We start from the raw sequence: 26,241 nt of genomic DNA, 5'->3' as shown, positions 1-26,241 counted from the left end.
TTCAGCTCTTATACCTTACTTGACCGCGAGATTCAATTGACTCTTTTGTTCTTGGTGTAACTATTAATAAAGCACATTTTCCTATCAAAAGGGACTCAGGCTAGAAAATAAACTATAACCACCCTATTCATAGCTCATGCAGAGTTTACGTTGTTAGCATTTAGCACAGTTTTCCTGTATCATTCATCTTTTCTGCTTATGTCCATGTCTTACCTTTCTGATGAGGTTACAACTTATTTGAGAACATCACCCACCAGCTTCATTTATTCATTAAATCAATATTTACTGAGTATAGCTTAAAGCAATCTGGGATCATTGCCAATATGCAGATACAAGTTGGATGTGGATAACTCTTAATGTCAGAAAACATACAACTGGGTAATGCTTGCAGCCCTAATACAGCTCATTTGTTCATGCATCCATCTATCCATCCATCCATCCATCCATCCATCCATCCATCCATCCACCCATCAAATAAAACTCTATTGAAGACTTCTTCATGCCAAGCATCAGCTGGATCCTAGCACAACTGTCAAAATGTAGCTCCTGGCTAATCTTATTTCTTCATATAGAAATGACTGTCTGTCTGTCTGTCTAGCTCCCCTCCCCCCTTCTCTGTGTGTGTGTGTCTGTCTGTCTAGCTCCCCTTCCCCCCTTCTGTGTGTGTGTGTCTGTCTGTCTACCACCAATCTTTTACTTCAATGGTAGTAGTAGTAATCTGTTGGAGAAATGGGAACAGGAAAAAGAGACTGATTTTAGCTCTGGGAAGCGACTTCCATCCTCTGGCCCTCAGTTTCTTCACGTGTTAAGCACAGGCACTTGGTGGTAGCTATGGCTCTTTGTGGTGTTTTATGTCTATTGTAGAGCTTGAGATGCTTTCTTCTGGCCTGGGTAAGTGGTTAAGTGATGTGGTACTCGCGGTGATACATCACTTGTCTAACATGTGGAGGTCCCAGGCTTCCTTCCTAGTGCTAAACACTAGAAGAGAAGGAAGAGGAGGGAAGGTGAGTGAGGGTGCATCCCCCCTTTTATTCTAAAAACTTCTAGAAGAGAAGAATTTTAGGAAATCTTCAATTTACAAAGGGGATGAAATTACAAAAGCATTTAAAGTGTTTAATTATAGAAGAATCTTCTTTTTGTACATTTTCTTCTCGTTCTTCTTTCTTTCCTTCCTTTCCTTCCTTCCTTCCTTCCTTCCTTTCCTTCCTTCCTTCCTTCCTTCCCTTCCTTCCTTCCTTCCTTCCTTCCTTCCTTCCTTCCTTTCCTTTCTTTCCTTTCTTTCCTTTCTTCCTTTCCTTTCTTTCCTTTCTTTCTTCCTTCCTTCCTTCCTTCCCTTTCTTTCTTCCTTCCTTCCTTCCTTTCCTTTCTTTCTTCCTTCCTTCCTTTCCTTTCTTTCTTCCTTCCTTCCTTCCTTCCTTCTTTTCTTCCTTTCTTCCTTTCTTTCTTTCTTTCTTTCTTTCTTTCTTTCTTTCCTCCTCCCTCCCTCCCTCCGTCCCTCCCTCCGTCCCTCCCTCCCTCCCTCCCTCCCTTCCTTCCTTCCTTCCTTCCTTCCTTCCTTCCTTCCTTCCTTCCTTCCTTCCTTCTTTCCTCCCTTTCCTTCCTTCCTTTCCCCCCTCTCTTTCTTTCCTTCATTCTTTCTTATGCAGGGTCTCACCATGTAACCCTGGTTGACTTGGAACTCACTCTGTAGACCTAGCTTGCCTTGAACTCATGAATACCTGCTTGCTCCTGTCCCACAAGTGTTGTGCTCAAAGGGATAGGATCATGCTGGAGTTGGAGTTACAGGTAGTTGTGAGCTATCCTATATGGGTTCTGGAGCAGTCTGTACTTGTAGCTACTGAGACATCTGTCTAGCTGCCCCTTTACTTTTTATTAATGTGTATCTCCCTTGCTAAGCACACGTGCCTCCCTGTCTGAGCCCCATTTGCCATGCCCCTTCACCCCCATAGCTTCTGTGACCGCCCTGAACCCATTGATTTCGCTGGCCTCCTGTATGCTCTCATTCTCACTATCCCTTCCCACTTTTGCTTTGTTCACCTTCTCCCTCCAGAAGCCAATTGCACAACTGTTACATCTTTTCAGGTAGAAGATGGATCAGCAGGAATGTCACGACTCTTTCAAACCCTGTGTCAGAGCTGTAGAGAGATAGCTCAGTGGTGAAGAGCACTGGTTGCTATTCCAGGGGGTCAAGGTTTGATTCCCAAGCCCCAGATGGTGGCTTGCAACCATCTCTAACTCCAGTTCCAGGGGATCCAATACCATCCTCTGGCCTCTGTGGGAATGGAATCCAGGTGGTGCACACACATACACCCAGGCAAAATACCTATACATATTAAAAAGCCAAACCAAACCAACTAGCCAACCAAACACAAACACACACAAAAAAAAAATCAACCTTGTGTGACTCAATAAAATTTGATACACTGTATGAATGGTATTATCTAGAGTCATGCATTCATTTATCCAGTAGCTGATTCATACAACAGACAATTGCTAAACTCATACTTATGCACACGGGCTGTGGCTGACATCTATCCCTGCAGATCCATTCATTTATCTGCCCAGCAACCACTTTTTAATTCCTGCTGCCTGTAGCATTATGGTAAACTCAGTGATACCGTATAGAAGAATGGGTAAGATACAGTGTTTCCCTTCTTGGGACTTGTGGTTTTGAAGTCAAGGCAGAACTATAAACAAAGGACTCAAAACACAGTAAGACAAACACCATACTTCCATGGAAACGAGGAGAAGGAGCCACGGTAATGCCTATGGGAAAGCTTCCCTGGGGTACTGCCATTTGACTTCCAAAGCCTGGGTGTTTCTTCTCTGCTAACCGCTGCCAGGCAGGCAGCTCTGACTTGGAGATTTTACCTTGGTGGGAAGCAGACACACATCCCAATTCTGCGTTGTCTATGGCTGGCCCTAATGTGGTCCCAGTCTGAACTTCCTACTTCCACAGAGGAACAAACCCACTCAGTGACCGCCAGGTTCTAAGACAACAGGGTCAGGATGTGGAAAGGCCAATTTGCTTTCATGGGAAAAATACAAACACTTGGTTTTTGGAGAAGGCGTGTGGTTGAAGAGAAAGAGCAAGGGTAGGGGCTTGAGGGCAATTCACTGGAATAACTACCTAGTCAGACATAAGCAGGGAAAAGAGAGCAAAATGGTGACTCACTCATGCCTGTAACCCAGCACTTGGTGAGCTGAGGCAGGTGGACGTCTGTGAATTTGAGGCCAGTCAGGACTACAAGAGTGAGATCCTATGCAAAGACAAAATAAAACAAAAACAAACAAACAAACAACCTAACAAATCAACAAAAAGGAAAAAGGTAAACTTATTATGAATTAAAATCCTATTGATCACCTACTATTAACATTTAGATGTGGGGCTGGGGATATAATTTGGTTAGTAGAAAGCTTACTCTGTGTGTACAAAGCTCTTGGTTCAGCCTCCAGTCCCACGTAAAAAAAAAATGGCCATGGTACACAACTGTAATCTTAACTCCCAGAAGGAAGAGGCAGGGGGATTGGAGCTCAAGACCAGCTTCAGGTTGCAAGTACTTACATTATTTTACTTTTGTCTTTGAGACAATTATCTTGTGTGTCCTACACCGACTTCAGACTTCCTTGAACAACTTTTTTTTTTTTGAGACAGGGTTTCTCTGTATAGCCCTGGCTGTCCTGGAACTCACTCTGTAGACCAGGCTGGTCTCAAACTCAGAAACCTGTCTCTCTCTGCCTCCCAAGTGCTGAGATTAAAGGCGTGCACCACCACTGCCTGGTTTCCTTGAGCTTCTGATCCTCCTGTCTCCACTTCGCAAACATAGGTGCTTGTCATCAGTGCTGAGATTTGAATCTGGGGCCTCACTGATGCCATGGGCACATTCTACCAACTGAGCCATAGTCTCAGTTTAAATAGCATCACACACAGTCTCTTCTCTCTGTGTCTGTGTCTGTGCTATGTCTGTCCTTGACAGATTTCTCAGTGGTACCCTGCCTTAAATCGTTTTTCAATCTGCCCCACTGCTGGAATGAACACCAAGTGTCCCCTTGTATGTAGCATTCCAGTCTCCTTAGGATCAAGTCTATTTTGATTCTCGTTGTATATAAAGAAAGACCTTCAAGATCTGACCCTTCATGCAGACTTACCAATGGTGGTGAAGGTCCAGTTACACCTCACAGTTCTTGAACATATGCTTTCTCTCACTTGGTAATTTTACACCTATCTCCCACCACACCTCTGGGACTGCTCTCCTGCCCTCCCTTCAACAGCCCCCTGAGCTTGACTTCTACTTATCCCTTTAGGGCTGGCCTTGGGCATTGTCTGTGGGAGCCTTTTCTGTCTGCATTTCCTTACAGACTGGAATGCAGCAGATTGCACATACATGATACCTGAACTCTCTGATACTGGTCCTAGCCACCCTACTCTGAATTCATGATATTTACAGTCAGACATGCTAAACATGAGAGGACACTGTGTTTGGCTAATGAAGAAAGGAGGATCGTAATGAAGAGGGTTTTTTTCAGGAGAAGGGAAAAAGGGCTACATATCAAACTTGATCTGTTTTTTTCTTTCTCATTTCCCTAGATGATAACTTCTTCTTCTTCTCCCCTCCTTTCTATGTTTAAAGACCATAATGCACACTTGAAAATACCAATTATGACTGTGCAGCTACAGTGACTTCCCTCCTGAAGAAACGAGACTGATTGTGCACATGATTAGTGATTGTGTAACACTGAATAATTAGCACGCAGCATTCCTTACTCTGAGGAAAAAACCAAAAACTCCAAGAGCCTGGGATTAGCTTGACTTCCTGGGACCTGGGTTCCAGCCCCAACTCTAACACTTGCTTTGACCTTGGGTAAACTGCTTTAAGTCTTTAAATCTTAGGTTCCCTTTTTATCCCCTGGAGCTGGCGATACAGGTGATTTTAAGCCTCTCTGTAGATGTTGGGATGTTGGGAGTTGAACCTGGGTCCTCTGGAAGGGCAGCCAGTGCTCTTAACCAGTAAGCCATCTTTCCAGAACTTTTTTTTTTTTTTTTTTTTAAAGAGAGTGTCTTACTGTGTAACTCTGGTTACATTGTAAGTCAGGCTTGGTATCCAACTCAGATTATCTGCCTGTTTCTCCCAGCCCAAGTGCTGGATGGGATTAAAGGCATGAGTCACTGTGCTCAGCTTACAACGGGAATTCTTATGTGGCTTCTGGGAATCAAACTCAGATTCTTTTTTTTTTAATTAGGTATTTTCTTCATTAACATTTCCAATGCTATCCCAAAAGTCCCCCATACCCTCCCCCAAACTGCCCTACCCACCCACTCCCACTTCTTGGCCACGGTGTTCCCCTGTACTGAGGCATATAAAGTTTGCAAAACCGATGGGCCTCTCTTTCCACTGATGGCCTACTAGGACAACTTTTGCTACATATGCAGCTAGAAACAGGAGCTCTGGGTTGGGGGTACTGGTTAGTTCATATTGTTGTTCCACCTATAGGGTTGCAGAACCCCCCAGCTCCTTGGGTACTTTCTCTAGCTCCTCCATTGGGGGCCCTGTGATCCATCCAATAGTTGACTGTGAGCATACACTTCTGTGTTTGCTAGGCCCCGGCATAGCCTCACAAGAGACAGCTATATCTGGGTCCTTTCAGTAAAATCTTGCGAGTGTATGCAATGGTGTCAGCATTTGGAGGCTGATTATGGGATGGATCTCCGGGTATGGCAGTCTCTAGATGGTCCATCCTTTCGTCTCAGCTCCAAACTTTGTCTCTGTAACTCCTTCCATGGGTGTTTTGTTTCCAATTCTAAGAAGGGGCAAAGTGTCCACACTTTGGTCTTCGTTCTTCTTGAGTTTCATGAGTTTCACAAATTGTATCTTATATCTTGGGTATTCTAAGTATCTGGGCTAATATCCACTTATCAGTGAGTACATATCATGTGAGTTCTTTTGTGATTGGGTTACCTCACTCAGGATGAAGCCCTCCAGGTCCAACCATTTGCCTAGGAATTTCATAAATTCATTCTTTTTAATAGCTGAGTAGTACTCCATTGTGTAAATGTACCACATTTTCTGTATCCATTCCTCTGTTGAGGGGCATCTGGGTTCTTTCCAGCTTCTGGCTATTATAAATAAATCTGCTATGAACATAGTGGAGCATGTGTCCTTCTTACCAGTTGGAACATCTTCTGGATATATGCCTAGGAGAGGTATTGTGGGATCCTCCGGTAGTACTATGTCCAATTTTCTGAGGAACCGCCAGACTGATTTCCAGAGTGGTTGTACAAGCTTGCAATCCCACCAACAATGGAGGAGTGTTCCTCTTTTTCCACATCTTCACCAGCATCTGCTGTCACCTAAATTTTTGATCTTAGCCATTCTGACTGGTGTGAGATAGAATCTCAGGGTTGTTTTGATTTACATTTCCCTGATGATTAAGGATGCTGAACATTTTTTCAGGTGCTTCTCAGCCATTTGGTATTCCTCAGGTGAGAATTCTTTGTTTAGCTCTGAGCCCCATTTTTAAATGGGGTTATTTGATTTTCTGGAGTCCATCTTCATGAGTTCTTTATATATATTGGATATTAGTACTCTATCTGATTTAGGCTAGGTAAAGATCCTTTCCCAATCTGTTGGTGGCCTTTTTGTCTTATTGACTGTGTCTTTTGCCTTACAGAAGCTTTGCAATTTTATGAGGTCCCATTTGTCGATTCTCAATCTTACAGCACAAGCCATTGCTGTTCTATTCAGGAATTTTTCCCCTGTACCCATATCTTCGAGGCTTTTCCCCACTTTCTCCTCTATAAGTTTCACTGTCTCTGGTTTTATGTGGAGTTCCTTGATCCACTTAGATTTGACCTTAGTACAAGGAGATAGGAATGGATCGATTCGCATTCTTCTACATGATAACCACCAGTTATTCCTGATCTTTCCAAGACTTTAATCATGAATGAGTGTTGGACTTTGTCAAATGCTTTCTCCGCATCTAACAAGATGATCATGTGGTTTTTGTCTTTGAGTTTGTTTATATAGTGGATTACGTTGATGGATTTCTGTATATTAAACTATCCCTGCATCCCTGGAATGAAACCTACTTGGTCAGGATGGATGATTGTTTTGATGCATTCTTGGATTTGGTTAGCGAGAATTTTATTGAGTATTTTTGCATCGATATTCATAAGGGAAATTGGTCTGAAGTTCTCTATCTTTGTTGGGTCTTTCTGTGGTTTAGGTATCAGAGTAATTGTTGCTTCATAGAATGAATTGGGTAGAGTACCTTCTGCTTCTATTTTGTGGAATAGTTTGTGAAGAACTGGAATTAGATCTTCTTTGAAGGTCTGATAGAACTCTGCACTAAATCCATCTGGTCCTGGGCTTTTTTTGGTTGGGAGACTATTAATGACTGCTTCTATTTCTTTAGGGGATATAGGACTTTTTAGACCATTAACCTGATCCTGATTTAACTTTGGTACCTGGTATCTGTCTAGAAACTTGTCCATTTCATCCAGGTTTTCCAGTTTTGTTGAGTATAGTCTTTTATAGAAGGATCTAATGGTGTTTTGGATTTCTTCAGGATCTGTTGTTATGTCTCCCTTTTTATTTCTGATTTTGTTAATTAGGATGCTGTCTCTGTGCCCTCTAGTGAGTCTGGCTAAGGGTTTATGTAATCTTGTTGATTTTCTCAAAGAACCAGCTCCTCATTTGGTTGTTTCTCTGAATAGTTCTTGTTTCCAGTTGGTTGATTTCCTGAGTTTGATTATTTCCTGCCGTCTACTTCTCTTGGGTGAATTTGCTTCCTTTTGTTCTAGAACTTTTAGGTGTGTTGTCAAGCTGCTAGTGTGTGCTCTCTCTAGTTTCTTTTTGGAGGTACTCAGAGCTATGAGTTTTCCTCTTAGAAATGCTTTCATAGTGTCCCATAAGTTTGGATATGTTGTGGCTTCATTTTCATTAAACTCTAAAAAGTCTTTAATTTCTTTTTTTATTCCTTCCTTGACCAAGGTATCATTGAGAAGAGTGTTGTTCAGTTTCCACGTGAATGTTGGCTTTTTATTATTTATGTTGTTATTGAAGATCAGCCTTAGTCCATGATGTTCTGATAGGATGCATGGGACAATTTCAATATTTTTGTATCTCAAACTCAGATTCTTATTATTCACAAGGCAAACAGTTAACAGAATCTCTCCCCAGCTCCAAGCCTTGTTTTCTTTCTTTGTAAAATTGAGGTGGCGGTGGTCCATGGCTCATACAGATTTTGGAGGTTTGTTAGAGTCTATGAAGAACCTACCACATTGCTGGGCATATGGTGGAGCAGTAGTGGCGCACACCTTTAATCCTGGTACTTGGGAAACAGGGATAAGCAGATCTTTGAGTTAAAGGCCAGCCTGGTCTACAGAGTGAGTTCCAGGACAGCCAGGGCTACACAGAGAAACATTGTCTCAAAAACAAACAAACAAACAAAATATGTTATGGCTAACTACTGAGTGCAAGAGGACTCTGGGTTTCTTTTTGATTTGAAGAGCCAACTCTCTCTATTTTTCTCATAACTCAGCAGTTTTATAGTGGATTCTGGGTTGGTGGGCCTCAGGTGGTGGGCTTTCCTCTACATCCTTCTTTCTGGCTGCATCTGACCTTTGTTCTGATCCTCAGTGACTCCAATCTCTTTGTCACCAGCCCCCCTCTGCTGAACTTCTTCTCCTTCTTTTTTTAAAATTAATTTATTTTTTATTAGATATTTTCCTTATATACATTTCAAATGCTATCCCAAAAGTTCCGTATACCCTCTCTCCGCCCTGCTCCCCTACCCACCCACTCCTGCTTCTTGGCCCTGGCATTCCCCTGTACTGGGGCATATAAAGTTTGCAATACCAAGGGGCCTCTCTTCCTAGTGATGGACGACTAGGCCATCTTCTGCTACCTATTCAGCTAGAGATATGAGCTCTGGGGGGTACTGGTTAGTTCATATTGTTGTTCCACTCATAGGGTTGCAGACCCCTTCAGCTCCTTGGGTGCTTTCTCTAGCTCCTCCATTGGGGGCCCTGTGTTCCATCTTATAGATGACTGTGAGCACCCACTTCTGTATTTGCCAGGCACTGGCATAGCCTCATACGAGACAGCTATAACAGGGTCCCTTCTCTGCTGAACAACTTGGTGAGGAGTTAGTGGACACAGTCATTTAGTCCAAATTACAAGTCTCAGATTAGCAAACTCTATGTGTTTACTACAGTTGATTATCTCAGGGTTTTTTTTTTTTTTTTTTTGAGACAAGTTTTCTCCGTATATCCCTAGCTGTCCTGGAACTCACTCTGTAGACCAGGCTGGCCTCGAACTCAGAAATCCACCTGCCTCTGCCTCCCAAGTGCTGGGATTAAAGGCATGAGCCACCACTGCCCTGCTTATCTCAGGTATTTTTATAGTAAAAGTTAAGATGTCCAACAAAGTATCTTCTGATAATACTGCTGCAATGACATTGCATGTTTGACAGGTCACATCTCTGTGTTATCACCTTGTTCTATGTTCAAAGCGCTGTTATTTGGCCCTCTGGATTTGCAGATCCCACGTCTGCCAATTCAACCAATGTGGATAAATGATACTGGAAAATCTGCATCCAAACCAAACATGTACAGAGTCTATGCCATTATTCTCTAAGCAATCTTGTATTAAAATTTTCTTTATGTGGCATTTGCAAAAATATTAGGCATTGTAAGCAACCTAGAGATTGGATGTGTACAGGAAGGTGTGCATTGCAAATACTTTGTGTATATGTGCAGTATGTGCATATGTGCAGTGTGTATGTATGTGCATATGTGTATAGAGGTCAGAGATCAACCTGTGCTGTTGTTCCTTGAAGTTATCCACACCTTGCTTTTGTGAAGCAGGCTCTCTCACTGGGTCCTGGGACTTGTCAAATAGGCTAGGCCAGCCAGCAAGTCCCATTGATCTGCTTGTGTTCCCATGCCTGGCTTTCATGGGTGCTGGGGATTGAACTCAGGCCCTCATGCTTCAGTGGCAAGCACTTTAGCAACTGAGCTATCTGTGGAATCCCTGTGCTAGGCTGTAATAAGGGACTCCTTGATATCCAAGGAGTTCTGGATCTAAGCTTGTTTGGTTTCTGAAGGCTGACTATGAGAGGAAAACAAGTGCATGCTAAGAAGTTTTCTGGAAGACTTCTTAAGGGAAGAGCGATGGATGTGTCCTCTACTCTCCACTCTGTCAACCTGACCCAGGGACTCTGGGAGAACTTCGGTCAGTCACCATCTTGGACTATGAGAATGAGGGTCACACTATAGAGGTGGCAAAGAATCATGCTGAAGTCATGGAGGTACTAAGCCAGTTCTGGATGGCCTGCATATTTCATTTATATTGACAGCACAATCAACTTTAATTTTCTTTAAGCCAATATATTTGGAGGTTTTCTTATATAAAACTGAATCTAATTATTGACACGTCTTCAATGACCAAGCAGATTTTAAGAACATGAACCAGGGCTGCCAGCATTCAGCTACTAAGCTTGCCTGTTTCTGTGCCTGACAACCTAAGTTTGATCCTCAGGATTCACGTGAAGGTCAGGGAAAACAGGCTTCTATAAGTTGTCCTCTGATCTCTACATGTGCATCCTGCCATGTGCAGGTCCCCAACAAGTACACAAAATGGATAAAAATGGTAGGTCATGGTGGCACACATCTTTTTTGGGGGCAGAGGTATATGGATTTCTGTGGGTTTGTCTGCAAGTTGAGGTCTAGAGCAGCCAGGGCTACATTGCAAGACCCGATCTAAATAATTTTTAAAAACAATACAGAGGAGACAGGATAGTGGTGTTGATTTGAAGTTTGATCTATGGAGCAGCTGAATCATATTCTGGGAGGATGAAAGGTAAGCCAAAATCTTGGCCTTTTTTTTTTTTTTTTTTTTTTTTTTTTTTTTTTTTGCTTTAAACCAAATTAGGATAGAAGCCTGATACATTTAAGGACTTAGAAAAAGCCCATGGTTCTCTGTGTAGCCCCGGCTGTCCTAGAACTCTTTCTCTCTAGACCAACCTGGCCTTGAATTCACAGAGATCTGCCTGCCTCTGCCTCCCAAGTGCTGGTATTAAAGGCGTACATATGCTAGCACTGGCTGGCTTAACCTCCTTTCTTATACATCCCAGGACCACCTGCCAAGGGTTGACACTGTCAGAGAAGGCGGGGCCCTCTTACATCAATCATAAGTGAAGATTATGATTATGAAGCCCACTCATGGACATCTTCTTACTTTTAGATGACTCTTGATTGTGTAAACTTGGCAAGTGCTCTATGACTGAGCCACACCCTCAGTCCTCACATTTTCGTACCACCCAATTTTCTGAGATGGCAGACCTTACAGGCTGTTTGGCTGATGTCTGGACTGGACCTTCTATATCCTGGTAGAAATACCTACTGTGCAAACTCTCCAGGTATTGCCAAGTATTCCTTGTGGGTGACAATTGCCCCCACTTGAAAACCATTGATGTGACACGTGCCTTCATACTGATCAAAGGTAGCTTGTTAGCTGCTGTGCTGGCTTGGGGAAAACTACCAGCTTGATGGAGTTGGGACCCAGGATTAAAGTGCATTTTGTTTGTCTATGCTTGGTAGTTGATCTAGAAAATTGCTATACTGAACACAGTCTCCTTACTGGTTCATATTGCTGTACTTATGGAAAGATTATTTAAAATGCACACTTATTTATTTTTATGTGCATGGGTGTTTTACCTGCATATATGTTTGTGTACCACCTTTATGCTTGCTATCATTTGGAGCTCCAGATAGTTGTGAATTGCCCTGTGGATGTTCAGAATCAAACCAGGGTCCTCTGAGCCATCTCTCTACCCGATGTGGGTAGTTTTCAAAAAGTATAAAAAAATAAGTAACACTTCTCTTGTTTTCTTTCCAGCTTTCTTCCACTTGATATTTGCTGTGTGTCCAGACCACATTCCATGTTTTATTTGTCAATTGCTCATTGCTATTTCAAAATCAACTTACAGGGAGAAAAGCTACATTTTGCTTCATGGTTTGAGATCATGGTCACCTGGCCCTGTTGCTTTTAGCCTGTGGTAGACCAGTGTATCACTAGGAGAGCATGTGGCAGAGAAAGTCTGTTCTTACATGTCTTTTCTTATGTGGAAATGTTTAACATTGGCGCAGTCCAATTTACATGTATGTATATTTAATCATTTGTCCTTTGGGGGCATTCTTTTTTTTTATTACGTATTTTCCTCAATTACATTTCCAATGCTATCCCAAAAGTCCCCCATACCCTCCCCCGCACTCCCCTACCCACCCATTCCCACTTTTTGGCCCTGGCGTTCCCCTGTACTGGGGCATATAAAGTTTGCGTGTCCAATGGGACTCTCTTTCCAGTGATGGCTGACTAGGCCATCTTTTGATACATATGCAGCTAGAGTCAAGAGCTCCGGGGTACTGGTTAGTTCATAATGTTGTTGCACCTACAGGGATGCAGATCTCTTTAGCTCCTTGGATACTTTCTCTAGCTCCTCCATTGGGGGCCCTGTGGTCCATCCAATAGCTGACTGTGAGCATCCACTTCTGTGTTTGCTAGGACCCAGCCTAGTCTCACAAGAGACAGCTATATCACGGTCCTTGCAACAAACGCTTGCTAGTGTATGCAATGGTGTCATCGTTTGGAGGCTAATTATGGGATGGATCCCTGGATATGGCAGTCTCTAGATGGTCCATCCTTTTGTCTCAGCTCCAAACTTTGTCTCTGTAACTCCTTCCATGGGTGATTGTTTCCAATTCTAAGAAGGGGCAAAGTGTCCACACTTTGGTCTTCGTTCTTCTTCAGTTTCATGTGTTTTGCAAATTGTATCTTATATTTCGGGTATACTAAGTTTCTGGGCTAATATCCACTTATCAGTGAGTACATATCATTTGAGTTCTTTTGTGATTGGGTTACCTCACTCAGGATGATGCCCTCCAGGTCCAACCATTTGCCTAGGAATTTCATAAATTCATTCATTTTAATAGCTGAGTAGTACTCCATTGTGTAAATGTACCACAATTTTGTATCCATTCCTCTGTTGAGGGGCATCTGGGTTCTTTCCAGCTTCTGGTTATTATAAATAAGGCTGCTATGAACATAGTGGAGCATGTGTTCTTCTTACCGGTTGGGACATCTCCTGGATATATGCCCAGGAGAGGTATTGTGGGATCCTTCGGTAGTACTATGTCCAATTTTCTGAGGAACCGCCAGACTGATTTCCAGAGTGGTTGTACAAGCTTGCAATCCCACCAACAATGGAGGAGTGTTCCTCTTTTTCCACATCTTCACCAGCATCTGCTGTCACCTGAATTTTTGATCTTAGCCATTCTGACTGGTGTGAGATGGAATCTCAGGGTTGTTTTGATTTGCATTTCTCTGATGATTAAGGATGCTGAACATTTTTTCAGGTGCTTCTCAGCCATTTGGTATTCCTCAGGTGAGAATTCTTTGTTTAGCTCTGAGCCCCATTTTTTAATGGGGTTATTTGATTTTCTGGAGTTCACCTTCTTGAGTTCTTTATATATATATATTGGATATTAGTACTCTATCTGATTTAGGCTAGGTAAAGATCCTTTCCCAATCTGTTGGTGGCCTTTTTGTCTTATTGACGGTGTCTTTTGCCTTGCTGAAGCTTTGTAGTTTCATGAGGTCCCATTTGTCAATTCTTGATCTTACAGCACAAGCCATTGATGTTCTATTCAGGAATTTTTCCCTTTGGGAGCATTCTTAAAGAAACTGTCACCCATTCCAAGGACAGTACCCTACATGTCTAAATTTTTTTTAAAAGATTTATTTATTTATTTATTTATTTATTCTATGTAAGTACACCGTAGCTCTCTTCAGATACCCCAGAAGAGGGAGTCAGATCTTATTACAGATGGTTGTGAGCCACCATGTGGTTGCTGGGATTTGAACTCAGGACCTTTGGAAGAGCAGTCGGGTGCTCTTAACCTCTGAGCCATCTCTCCAGCCCCACATGTCTAAATTTTAATGTTTTATTGGAATAATGTTTTATTGGAATCCCACCAAAGTCACTTCTCTTGTTTTTCTCAATGAGGTATTATTCTTTCGTTCAGGCTGACCTGGAAATTACAATTCTCCTGCCTCCTTAGTCCTCAGATTACAAAAGTGTTTGGCCACCATTCTTGGCCTCCTCTGGAATCTTTTCTCCTTTGTGCAAGAGAAGGATCACTTCTCTCAGCCTCACTACAACCCTCTGGGGTAGATGTTATTTATTGCAGACTGAATAGCCTGAGTTAAGAGAAGAGAGTTCCAGGCCAGCCTGGGCTATATACATTTGTCTCTTTTCTCTCTCCTCTCTCTCTCCTCTCTCTCTCTCTCTCTCTCTCTCTCTCTCTCTCTCTTAAGGCTTCATGTGCCTCTAGGTTCATGCTAAACTAAAGTGGAGGGCGTAAGGACTAGTTCACTTTCATTCCAGTGTAGGCGTGCAGGTCTACTTGCACACGCGTACAGAGTTGACCATGGAAAGCTGTTCCTTTTGGCTCCCATAGCCCATTTATCTTCCCAGGAGGCACTCACTGCTGACAGTTTCCTGGATAGCCATTCTGGAATGCTGTGAGCACACAACAGAATTCACAGTGATTGGTCACTTTGTAGACAACTGCAATCTAAGTTGCATGTTCCAAAGATGAAGACGACTGGCCTTGACTTCTTTCCCAAAGAAGTTGCTAGGTGACCCTGCAGATCTCACCAGCAGGCCACCAAACCAGCCCTGCAGCCACCGCCCAACCACCCACGCTGACCTATATATAAGCACAGGAAAGAAAAGACGTGGGTGGATCCCCTGTAGCTGGCTAGGATAATGCTGCTTCTGTCCTCAGGGGCCTGTGGGTAGAATTCAGGGGGTCTATGGGCAGGGATAGGAGCCAGTCCGTCCAGTTCATTGTTGTTTCCAATATCCTCTGGGTGGAATTTAGCATTGTCTTCCAATTGTGAATTCAATCAACAAGTTGTGGTAGCATTAGCAACAGCTGCGACAACTTTGTCACCCATAGAAACTACAGGTAGTTTCCCCCATCACACACAATTGTGTGTATCTTAAAATATCATGTGAATTCATTCTTAGAATTGCTACTAGAACTTGTGATATTGTGTGATAAGGAAGAAGCAACCGCACATGAGTGGAGTAAGCTACATGGGGAAGAACAAACAGGACTGGACCTAAATAGTCAAACCCAGGAAGCAGAGAGTGTGAAGATGGGAGCTTCCAGGAAGGAGAAGCAGGCGGTACTGGTCCATGGGTACAAAGGTTCAGTTACATAAGGTGAATCTGCTGCACAACACATTAACGCCACTCTGTTGCACACTTAGGAAATTGCTAAGAGGTTAGCACTTGTGATGAGTGTTCTCATAATCCGGAGAGGAATGAATGAAGGGATGAAGAGATAAATAAGGATGGAGGATGCTTTTTAAGGTATAGATATACACACACATACATATACACACATACGTGTGTATGTGTGACAGATTCTAACGGAGTTTCATGGTTAGACACTCATCTACAAATTTTAAGACATCATATAATATATAATATATGTATTATATATTAAAGGCATATAGATTTTTAATTGCCAAAGAACCTCATTAAAAACAGCTCAATAAAAGGCATTATTACTAAAATCCACTTTTAAAATGATTTTGATAATTGTATCTCGGTAACGATTGTTTCCTTGGTAAGTCATGTACCAGGTCATGTCTTGTAAAGCTTAGAAATTTTTTTCTCAGAAGGGACCATAAAGGCCACCTGATTGCCAAAGGCATCCAAACACAGTAGATTCCAGAGGAGTCTGTGGGATGTCTGCATCCCTTCCAGATGACACTCAATCTAGGTGGGCTCAACTTGTATGGGGTTTTGGTTGTTTTTCCCTGATGGATGGTGAGAGTCTTGGAGGTGTGATTTTGGGTTTTCTCCTTGGTTAGTAATATGCAGGCTGATGCTCGGTAGCAATGCTGGGCCACGGCTCCCTGTCAGTGCTACAGTATAAGGAGAAAGTAACTGAAACTCTGGCATGTGCCATATAGTAGGCTAGGTGAATTACCAGCCTTTACTACTCCTAATACATTCAAGTTTATGATGATGTGGGGTGGCAGTGGAGGAACCATAAACCATATCCAGTCAAGCAATACTTATGGCCTAAACCAAGCCCTCCACAGTCAGGGAGACGGTAGTCTTTTTGTGTTGCTTGTTAAGATGCCAAGACCTGGAAGTGTACTCTGTCACCACCACTGTTAGAGCAGTGACATGTTCCTAGAGTGGCAGGTCTGTTCCCACCACACTCACAGTTAAGAGGTCCCTGTGAGCCTCTAAGATGGTCTCTACTTTTCATCTGGAGAACCCAGAATGCCAAACCTTTGCTAGAGTAGCCCACCCCAGCAGGAGACGGGGAAGCAGTGCCTGCTCTCACTGTTCTCATCTGCTGTGTCCAGTTGAAGAATACGGTGCTGGTGTGAATTCCACAAAGGTGCTGATGCTGATACAGACACCCCCAGGCTGGGACTCACATGGGTGGTTCGAGCCTGGGAGCAGGATGCCACAGACAAGGATCCAGATGATAGTATTTCCCTAAGGACCCTCCCAGGAGAACCCTCCTAGGAAGCAGGCCCAGCTGTAAAGGCTTCAGCCATATTCCTTAAGGATTCTTCTAATTCACCCTCCTTTCTCCCAACTGAACCCAAGAGGGACCAAGAGGGTACAGAGAGAGAAAGAGAAGCATAATGAAAAAAAAAAATAAAGCTAACAGAGAATCCTCTTAAAAAAAAAAAAGAACATAGAAACAATCTTAGGGGCAAGGGAAGACTCAGAACAAATATAAAATTAATCTCTGACTTAGCCTATTGAATATTTAAACACTTGAAATGGATTCTCAATGCCATGAATGCAGGTGATTTTCAAACTGGGTTCCTAAAGAGGTATACATTCAGCACAAGGAAATAAGTGGCCAGAAACATGGAGATCTGGATGCAGGGCCATAAACAAACCATAAGGCCATTTGAGATGTTCACACTACAGTTTGGACTGTGGATTTGTACATTGTTCTGGTTGTCTGTTCTTCTTTCTGACTTAGTTTTTAAATACAATTAATTTTTTTTTCACCCAAGTCACATATATTTTTATAGTTGCATCTTTCAGAAACAATTTGTGCCAGGGCAGACGTCTTCTACCCCTGAAGTCAGACTCACGCATGTAGCCAGGAAAGCACACTTACCTGGCAGGTGTTATCATCAGTAGGTTGTTCAGCTTTCTCTGGAAGTGTGCAGAGCTGGGCTTCCTGTGAATTAGGCTGGCTATTGCCTATGCCCTGTGGGAGGAGGAGGAAAGAGAGTAAAACTGAGTCCCTGGAAAATGTTATGTGTGTGCAGAATCAGGATGTGTAGCAGGGAGGAAAGACTGACAGTGGAAGTTCAGTGTTATCACTTGTTGGTTCTGGTCTACAGTCTAGGCAACAGTAAAGGCTGACGTCCATCCTTGGGTGGCGGAGGCCTATGGCCTACGGGGAGGGTGAATTTGCTGAAGGTTCTTAGAGGCTCTGAGGCAGCTTTCTGTTGCACTTATCCATTTCTCCATCACTCTACAGAGCTAGGGGAACTCACTGGGGCACTATGTCTTAATCTACCACCACCACTATTCCTCTCCAACAAACATCCTCCAACACAGCTCCTTCTGCCTGTCTTCTAGGTCTGCTTCTTTTTTGTTTTTCTCCATCTCCATTTTAGATGTTTTTTTCCCCTTTCTTACATCTTCCCAGTGTTTCTCCCATCCTCAGTTTTCCCCTGTAACTTTTTCTTTATTAAAAATTGAATAGATGCTGAGAATTTTCCCACCTTGAATCACCCCTAGATAGTACTATAAAATTTTGATATTTAAAATTGCCATCTAGTAATTCACACAGTCAAGAGGCTATGAAAGAACTCTTTATAGTTGATTGACACCTTCCAAAATTAAAACAATCATTTCTTCACTGCCTATGTAGGTTAGCACTACCTTGAATATTATGTATTGATTTCTGCTGGGGATGGTATTCCAAGGACTATTTTGTTGGTCTACAGAAAAGACAGATGGGACCCTCTGGCCCAGCTCCTGGAGTTCTTGCCATGCAAATTTGATCCTGACAGTCCTCTTCAAAGGCATGCTAGTCACTTAGGCTGTTTAATACACTAGCATCCTTTAATACGGTAAGAAGGATTTATATCTTGACTACTCATAAAGATGAGAATAGGGCAGAAGCCCAGTGATTTATGTGAACACTTCATGTGAAAAAGACCTGGAGCCTTTAGTTAACTACAAGATTTATATAAGCTGAAAGTGTTAAGTGGCTTTGAAAAGACAAATATAGACATTGAATGAATTACCAGAAGTGGAACATTCCAAACACAGGCAACACCAGCAAGACAGTATTCCCACTAACAGCCAAAGAGCATACTTAACTCTGATCACCATGGAGCAACCAGAAAAATGAGTCCTGTGCCCACATGTGGGCACACAATGGAAGAAAATATCAACATATCATGTATAATCTCATTACTCCAAAGTGCCTTGTTTAACATATTTTTGAGGGGGAGGGGAGATGATCTATTAGTATGATTGCCAAAATAGAGGGAAAAACCAATAGGTACACTGACTGAATAAACAGAGGAATCTGGTCGGGATGGGTGGCGAGAGAAGGCGTTAGACTGCACTGTGGAAAAGGACGTCAGGATTCAGCAGAGCCTGTCTATTCCAAGTACTGCAGAAACACTCTAAGTCATGGCAAAGAAGGGAACTGTGGAAGGAATGCTGATGGGGAGGGGCGTTCTTAAACTCAATTCATTGTCTCAGAGCCATTTTCCCTATTGTTCTTACTTGCAGCACATCACCATCCGAACCCTTCTGATGGACAGTGGAGATATTCTTTTAAACTATGTCATTATCCTCAAAAGATACAGAAGCTCCTCCGTCTCCAGGATGCCTCCTAAAGTTAGTAAGACAGAGCATTTACTCTTGCATGATCTGCTGTGTATTACGTCATCTGATTTCTCTTTTGAGATCTTTTATGGGGTATCTTGGGCTGGCCTTGAATTTGGTGTGCAGCTATGGATGATCTTGGACTTCTGACCCTCTAGTTTCCATCTCTGGAGTGCTGGGGTTATAGACATGTACGAGCAGACTTGGTTTGATGTGGTGCTGGGATGGAACCCTAGCACTCTACCAATATGAGCCAGCTCTCTAGCACCTAAGATCTAGTCTCATCTCCAGTGATATGGACAGTGGCATATCATGATTACAGAAAGCCTGATCATAAGACCTAGTCTTTTTTTTCTTCCTCTCTGCATAGGGTGCACTTCAGAGCTCTTTCTTCTTACAGTCCCTAAGAGTAGCAAACTGTCCTTGCCTTCAGTAGCTAGTGATTTTTCTTTTTAATTCTTCACTCTTTCTCGGGGGTGACTCAGCAAGGTTACTTTGTACTGTTACAGCACTCTGCATTGGACTACTAGCTTTGCCTGGACCTCATGCTCCTTAAAGCAACAGCTTTGTCGTTTTTCCTATTTGTTTTTGGTTTTGGAGACACTGTCCTCCATCCCACCACAGGCAAACTATTATAAACTGTGCCAGCAAGTTGACTACCAGTTATAGGGCCGTGCACATAGGAGATGTACAATCTCTGTGTTTCCTTGTCTCTATGCTTTGGCCCAACAATAACTTAGTTGATGAGCAATGCTTTAAGGCAGATTCACTAAGCAAGAAGACGTATGGTGCCAGCAGTGAAAACATTAAGCTTTGGCTTCCAAAAGGTTTTTCCTTCCATGCTTTGGAGGTTTATAAATCATATTGTCTAGTTATAGGATCTTAGGGAAACATGGAGTCCACCCCCTCCTTGGCTGAGTCTCCAACAGTGCTTTTCATCTTAAGCGAGCTTCTCTGTGCCACCCCAAATCTGACTTCATGAAGTCATATTTGTAATAGATTGTGCGTGCCTTGCCATAGTAACATTGATGAGCAGTTAAGAGAAGTGGCTGTTGTTACAGAGGACCTGGTTTTGATTCCCAGCATCTACATGGTGGTTTATAACTCTCTGTGACTCCAACTCCAAAGAATCTGATACCTTCTTCTAGCCTCCAAGGACACCAGGTATACACAGGCAAACATGCAGACAAAACATGTACATACATACAAAAAAATTGAATTGTATTTGCTAGTGTAGGATGAAAACCATGCCAGGAAAGTTTAGTAAGGTAGAGCAGGTCTACCAGACCCAGAGAATCAGTGGGCACACACTTGAGGCTTAGGTGACTTCTAGCTCCCTGCCAGACTCCTGACTTGGAACATGTGTCGTGCTTGTCACATAAAAAGAGATGTGACCTGTGGTCATGTAGGCTCAAGATAGAGTTCTCCATGTTGTGAGGTACCTAGAGGCCTAGAGGGCATAGCCAGTAAGTTTACCTTTCCAGAAATTCCTCCCTGCAAAAGGTATTTAATCTCAGGCCCACTCTGAGACATGGGGTATGGCTTTACGTATCCATTTTCCACCATGACAATAAACTGTTTGGACCCATGGACTGCCTCTTTTCATCAGAATCTGCCATGGGGAGCCATGGAGAAGGCCTTTGCCTACAGAGCCGCTACCTAATCTCCCGGAGAAGGCCTCTCTGTGCTCCCGGTCGCAACCCTACATGCTAGGATAAAATAACTGATACTTTCAAAATAGAAAGTTTTAGAGACTTTCATATCTTTCAGGTTGTCTGTTAGGAGCAGGTGTGGCGGCAGTCCTAAAGGCGCCAGGGACTGCAGCTAAGTCATATGACTTGCACCTGACTTCCTCATATAAGACACAAACATCTTGAGTGCTGCGCAGGTGTACCAGGATACAGGTGAATCCAATTTGGTGGAGATATGCCCCTGCTGCCCTGATTAGCTGAAGCTGCGTGCCTGGTGAGGTGGCGTGGCCTGCTGTGCGTGGATGGGAACTGAGAGTATAAAAGAGTGAGAGGCCCAGGGTTCGGGGGAGATATAAAAACAGGGGAGATATAAAAACAAGGGAGATATAAACAGGGGCGATATATAAACAGGGGAGATATAAACAAGGGAGATATATGGAGAAAAAAGAAACAGGACTGAATAAACGTGTGCAGAAGGATCCTGTTGCAGCGTCGTTCTTCCTGGCCAGTTTAGCGCGCGCAAGAGTTGTCTGCATTACTATGTCTACTCTTTAAACCCAACACTACAAAGGTAATTGGGGCGGCGTATGTAGCTCTGTGGTAGAGCATTTCATTATCATGGGCCAGAGGCATGAGTGAGTGGTCCCTGAATAACAAAACCAAAAGGTGATGGGTTTACTCTTTTTCTTTTGGATAGATTTCTGATTTCTTGAGAGATAGAGCTTTAGTGTTTGTATATGTGAGAGGACTTGTTAAGCCTCCATGTCTAAGTATGAGAAACGTTCATTTCCTCCTCTGAAACAATAAAGAATCTAGGGGGTGATTCCAGGTTGTCCGAGTTTTAGATGTGCCAGAGGCCTGGAGAGCTGGCAGGATCTGGAAATATAGATGAGTATTGTACTTTCATTAGGTAGATAGTTTAGACATAAACAGGATCTTAAGTCATGGAGGATAGACCTCTTTACCGGCATCTGGTAAAATCAGAAACCAGAAGTGCTGGACTCTGAGCACTGGTCTAAAGATCTGAATTGTGTCTCTGGCCCTGGGTGGAGACTTGACATTCTGAATTGTCTGGAAGATCATAAGATTAGCTGTCTAGCTGGAGGCTATCTGGTAAGGGACAAAGACCATTGTCCACTCCCTTAAGAGACAATCCAAATGGTTCTGTCATGAAGACATGAAGGCACCTCCCAGGGAAAACCCTGTTCAAGAGATTCAATAAAGCATACCTAAAAATGTAGGTCAACACAATGGTTTCTCTGGCTATTGGCCACTCTCACCCTGTGAGTGTGTTCTTTTTCCATTGTCCAATAAACTCTATCTTGGACATCCTGCTGTGGGTCTTGGCTTTCAACAGAGACCATGATGACCCAGGAGCAGAGCTGAGCCGAGGCTAGCTTAAGATCCAGGTGACACTCCCAGCACCACACGTTGACTATGCAGTCTGGGTGGTGACTGTGAGCCTTGAAGAAGCATGGAATGAGAGCAAGCTGTAAGGCTATTCTCTAGGACCTTTAACCTCGCTTGTGCCTCAGCACCAAGGAGCGCGCCTGTTATGGGAAATTCCAGGTTCAGCAAACAAGATGCTATGGAAGTGACATTTGTGATCTGGCCATGCCTGTTGTCCTGCTCAGTTTCTGGTGTCGTTCATGAGTCTGCATGCCTGACTAGTGTTCTGGGAGTGAGGAGGCATGCAAGAGTCACACACACAAAATATTTCTTAGATTAGATTGCTTTTAAGAGGAGATGGAGAGAAGGGAGTAAAGCAAGAAGCTTGGGAGCAGGTGCTAGGAAATCCAACTGACAGACGTCTGTGCTAAACTAAAAGATTGTATGGGACTGTGTAAACAGCGCAAGAAAGCCTATAGATCACCTCAAGTTGGCTTTGGGTTGTAAGAAACTCATATATATATATATTTCAAATGGCTGTTTCACTCTGAGCCCTGACATGCACAGAAGGAACCCTGATCCATATCTCTGAAGAAAGAATGTTCCCAGACCTTTCTGCAGTCAGAAGCAGAGAACGTCCCCGGCAGCCACAGGCTTTCTGGAATTCTTTGACAAGTCTTCAGGGAGAAGGATTTTCTCTTTAATGATCAGAAATCTGAGACTCATGGACAGGGGTAAAGAAGAAACTCCATTTTGGGGGGTGTTGAAACTGTTTTGTTCCTTGTTTTCCAGTGCCTGTCTCTTGCCATCCATCCATGTGTCAGTTCAGCCAATAGTCTGAACACAGAACCTCAAAGTATACAATATGTTGTATAGCCATTTGCTCCCTATTCAAATGTTTCTGTCTGGAAGGAGAAGTTCAGGTCATGTACAAGACTCAGAAAGTTCAGAGAGTCCCACGACTATGTATCATACAGGCAGTCGGATAGGAGAGAGGAGACGTTCCAGAGGGCTGAGCTGCCTGCAAGTTTGCAGGAAGCTCAAGAGATGTAGCTTCGGGGAATCATCGCCTGAGCTGGGCTGGGCTTTCCAGCGATGCAGCTGCCTTTGAGTCACCCACACCCTTGTAAGTAACCCCAACAAACTCACTAGTTTGCCCTGTGGTAGACTTGGGTGCAATCATTTCTTTGGTCTGCTGTTGGTGCCCTATCTAAGGTAAACAGATGTTTGCTCAGATCTCCTCAGGAAAAGGCACACAATAAGAAACAACTGCAAGTGGTCTAGAACCAGGAAGGAAGGTGAAGAAAGGCTGGGCATGGGAAAGGAGGAAAAGGACAGATTCTGGGAGAGTCCAAGGCCAGGGACAAGGGGGCAGACCCAGGGGTTTAGCCTGAGGTGAAGTCCAACTAAGCAGAGAAGCTAGGGGACTGTTCGGCTGGGTAGTGGCTCAGACTGTGTCTAATCTTATACAAACAAGCCTCGCTTTACAGGGTGTGTCCAGAGATGAGGGAAGTAACACACCATTCTTGGTTAGTTCATGTGTATGAAGTGATAACACTCCAAGAGAAGCTGTTGAAAAAGAAATGTGTGTGTGTATATGTATATATATATATATATGTGTGTGTGTGTGTGTGTGTATGTATATGTATATAAAACACAAATATTAAAGAAAGATACTTTATACATATAAATTATACATATATATTCTATACTATATAGTATAGAATATATTTTATTTGAATATGCTTGGCTCATGGTAAGTGGGATTATTAAGAGGTGTGGCCTTGTTAGAGTAGGTGTGGCCTTATTGGAGGAAGTTCATCACTATGGGGGTGGGCTCTGAGGTCTTATGCTCAAGCCACACATTGTGGAAGAGACCCTTCTCTTGGCTGACTGTGGAAATCAGTTTCTTCCTGGATGCCTTTGGACTAAGATGTAGAACTCTCCGCTACTTCTCCAGTACCATGTCTGCCTATATATATGCTGCCATGCTTCCTACCATGATGATAATAGGCTGAACCTCTGAACCTGTAAGCCAGCCCTAATTAAATGTTTCCTTTTATAAGAGTTGCCTTGGTCATGGTGTCTCTTCACAGCAATAAGACACTTTATTTATTTTATATAAATATTTAAATGTTTTATATATTTATATAATATCCTATACAAATATTTACATATATATAAATTCTAAAGCACAAAGTAACTATAAAAATCTATATTTGTTGGCCATTTCAAGTATGACCCATCTAAACAAAAAATGCTTTCTGTCACACTAAGCTGGTTGCCAGAAGCTGGGGAGAGAGGAAGGACCAGGCTGTAAATGTGGAAAAGACTGGTAACATAGAAGACCAAACCAGGAGAACTGAAAGCAACCAGTCCTGAAACCACAGTCCAGAAAAAAAACCCTCCAACATGCCATTTGTCACTGGTTCATGCTGGCTCCGCTAAATAGCATTCATTGAGTACACTGAACCCCCAGGTGGCAGCTGAAATCCTTGGCAAACACTGTATTTTATTGTGGTGGTAACCTGCCCTGGAGGGCAGCTGGAAGTAGTTTGTCAGTGAAAATTCGAAAAAGAATTCAAGTCTACTCTGAGCTTATGTTAAACACAGTTTCACGTGGAGTTATTTTGAATTTTTTCATTTCATTTGAGATGAAGGGAGGGGAATGGAAAATGGGTGGTGGTGGTGGTAAAACACGTGGCTTGGGGAGAAGCAAGCCATACTTGGTTAGAGCATTGTCGGCAGGGATGATTTGGTTGCTCTCCTCAGTGTCTGGGTCATTCGTACTCCCTACGATAGGCATCGCAATCCTGTAATCTGTGCTACATAGACCGGGGATTTGACTCGTGGAGTACACAAACAATTGGTGGCCATGCAGGCTTCTTCCTCCTGAGTGAATGTGTGTCATTTTGCCTGTTGGGAATGCGTTTAAGTTACCACTTTAAACTTGCTAAACAAGTTTCTGAAGCAAGATACCTAGACACTAGAGCACTGGTTTTCAACCTGTGGGCCACGACCCCCTTGGGAGGGGAATTGAATGACCCTTTCACAGGGGTTGCAGATCAGATACCTCACATGTTAGGTAGATTCCTAACAGTAGTAAAATTACAGATATGAAGTAACGGTGAAAATCATTTTATGGTTGGGGTCACTACAGCATGAGGAACTGTATTTAAGGGTCGCAGTGTTAGGAAGGTTGAGGACTAGGGAGAGATACAGAGTGATGTTAGGAGATGGGATTTAGAGGCTCTTTAGTGTGGGGTGGTATTTGGAAATTATATTAATCCCAGTAAAAGTCTCTGAGTTACTGTCATAATCTTCATTTTATAAGGAAAGAAATGGAGTTTCAGAGCAACTTGCTCAAAATCACACTTCACATGAAAAAGACCGGGTTTTCATGAGCTGGTGGCTGCTGTGATGCTGGGAGGCTTGTGGAGATGCTCATCTTTGAGAAGGGCTTTAGAGCAGCAACTGGGCAGAACCCCACAGATAGATCTAACAATGACAGCGCCTCAGTGCAGAAGGGACATGCGGTTGGAACTACAAAGGACAGGATGAATACAGGACTCACCTAAGGATCAACCACGCAAATATAGAGGCAAATAGGATGACTGAGTACTCTCCTAGTTATATATAATGGGGAAGATTAGATATGGTCTGCCCCTTACAAAAGACATTGGAATTCATTGCCACTATGAGCTACTAAGAGGTGGGACCTGTGTGAAGTGCTGAGGGCTCTGCCCTTTTACCAATCATCTTCTGTTGCTGTAGCAAATACCCAAGGTGCCGCAGGGAATCAGCATATGAAAAGGTTTATTTTGGCTTGCAATTCCAGTGATTTCAGACCAAATGAAATAGTGGACAGAACGTACAAAGTTCCAAGAAGACTTAATCCCACCAAGACAGGATACCCACCACAATGGGAGAGCATGTGCATAGTTGAAAGTCCCAACAAGGGAACAGAGTAAGCCTCATTCTAGCCAAATGTTGAAAACATACCATGAATAATAAGATAACAGTACTACCCATGACCTAGCTTGTACAGAGGCACACATTCAGCATTGGGTTTAAATACTCATCTTCTTTTAGTACCTGGTCTGTGCTTCAGGATGCTGGAAGATGTTCATCCTGAACCAGCTTCCATCCTTCTGCCTTCAGGATCTGGTCACTGAGAGGCATTAGTGCA

General features: G+C 43.1%; 1 protein-coding gene across 2 annotated transcripts in view; it reads right to left on the bottom strand.

Moving 5' to 3' along the window:
- The window catches only part of Cdyl (chromodomain protein, Y chromosome-like), a 214,247-nt gene that overhangs the window by 172,990 nt on the left and 15,016 nt on the right, over positions 1-26,241 (bottom strand). For both annotated transcript variants that reach the window (XR_382045.4, NM_009881.3), the window contains exon 3: positions 17,237-17,329. Coding sequence is in view for 1 of the 2 variants with exons in the window: in NM_009881.3 (NP_034011.1) it covers positions 17,237-17,329 (93 nt within the window). In the remaining variant the exon portion in view is untranslated. The remainder of the gene's footprint in view (positions 1-17,236; positions 17,330-26,241) is intronic.

The sequence above is a fragment of the Mus musculus genome, chromosome 13, assembly GCF_000001635.26.
Source record: "Mus musculus strain C57BL/6J chromosome 13, GRCm38.p6 C57BL/6J".
In the NCBI taxonomy this organism is placed as follows: domain Eukaryota; kingdom Metazoa; phylum Chordata; class Mammalia; order Rodentia; family Muridae; genus Mus; species Mus musculus.
The sequence above is the reverse complement of the archived record's forward strand: the minus strand, read 5'-3'. Positions and strand labels throughout refer to the sequence as shown.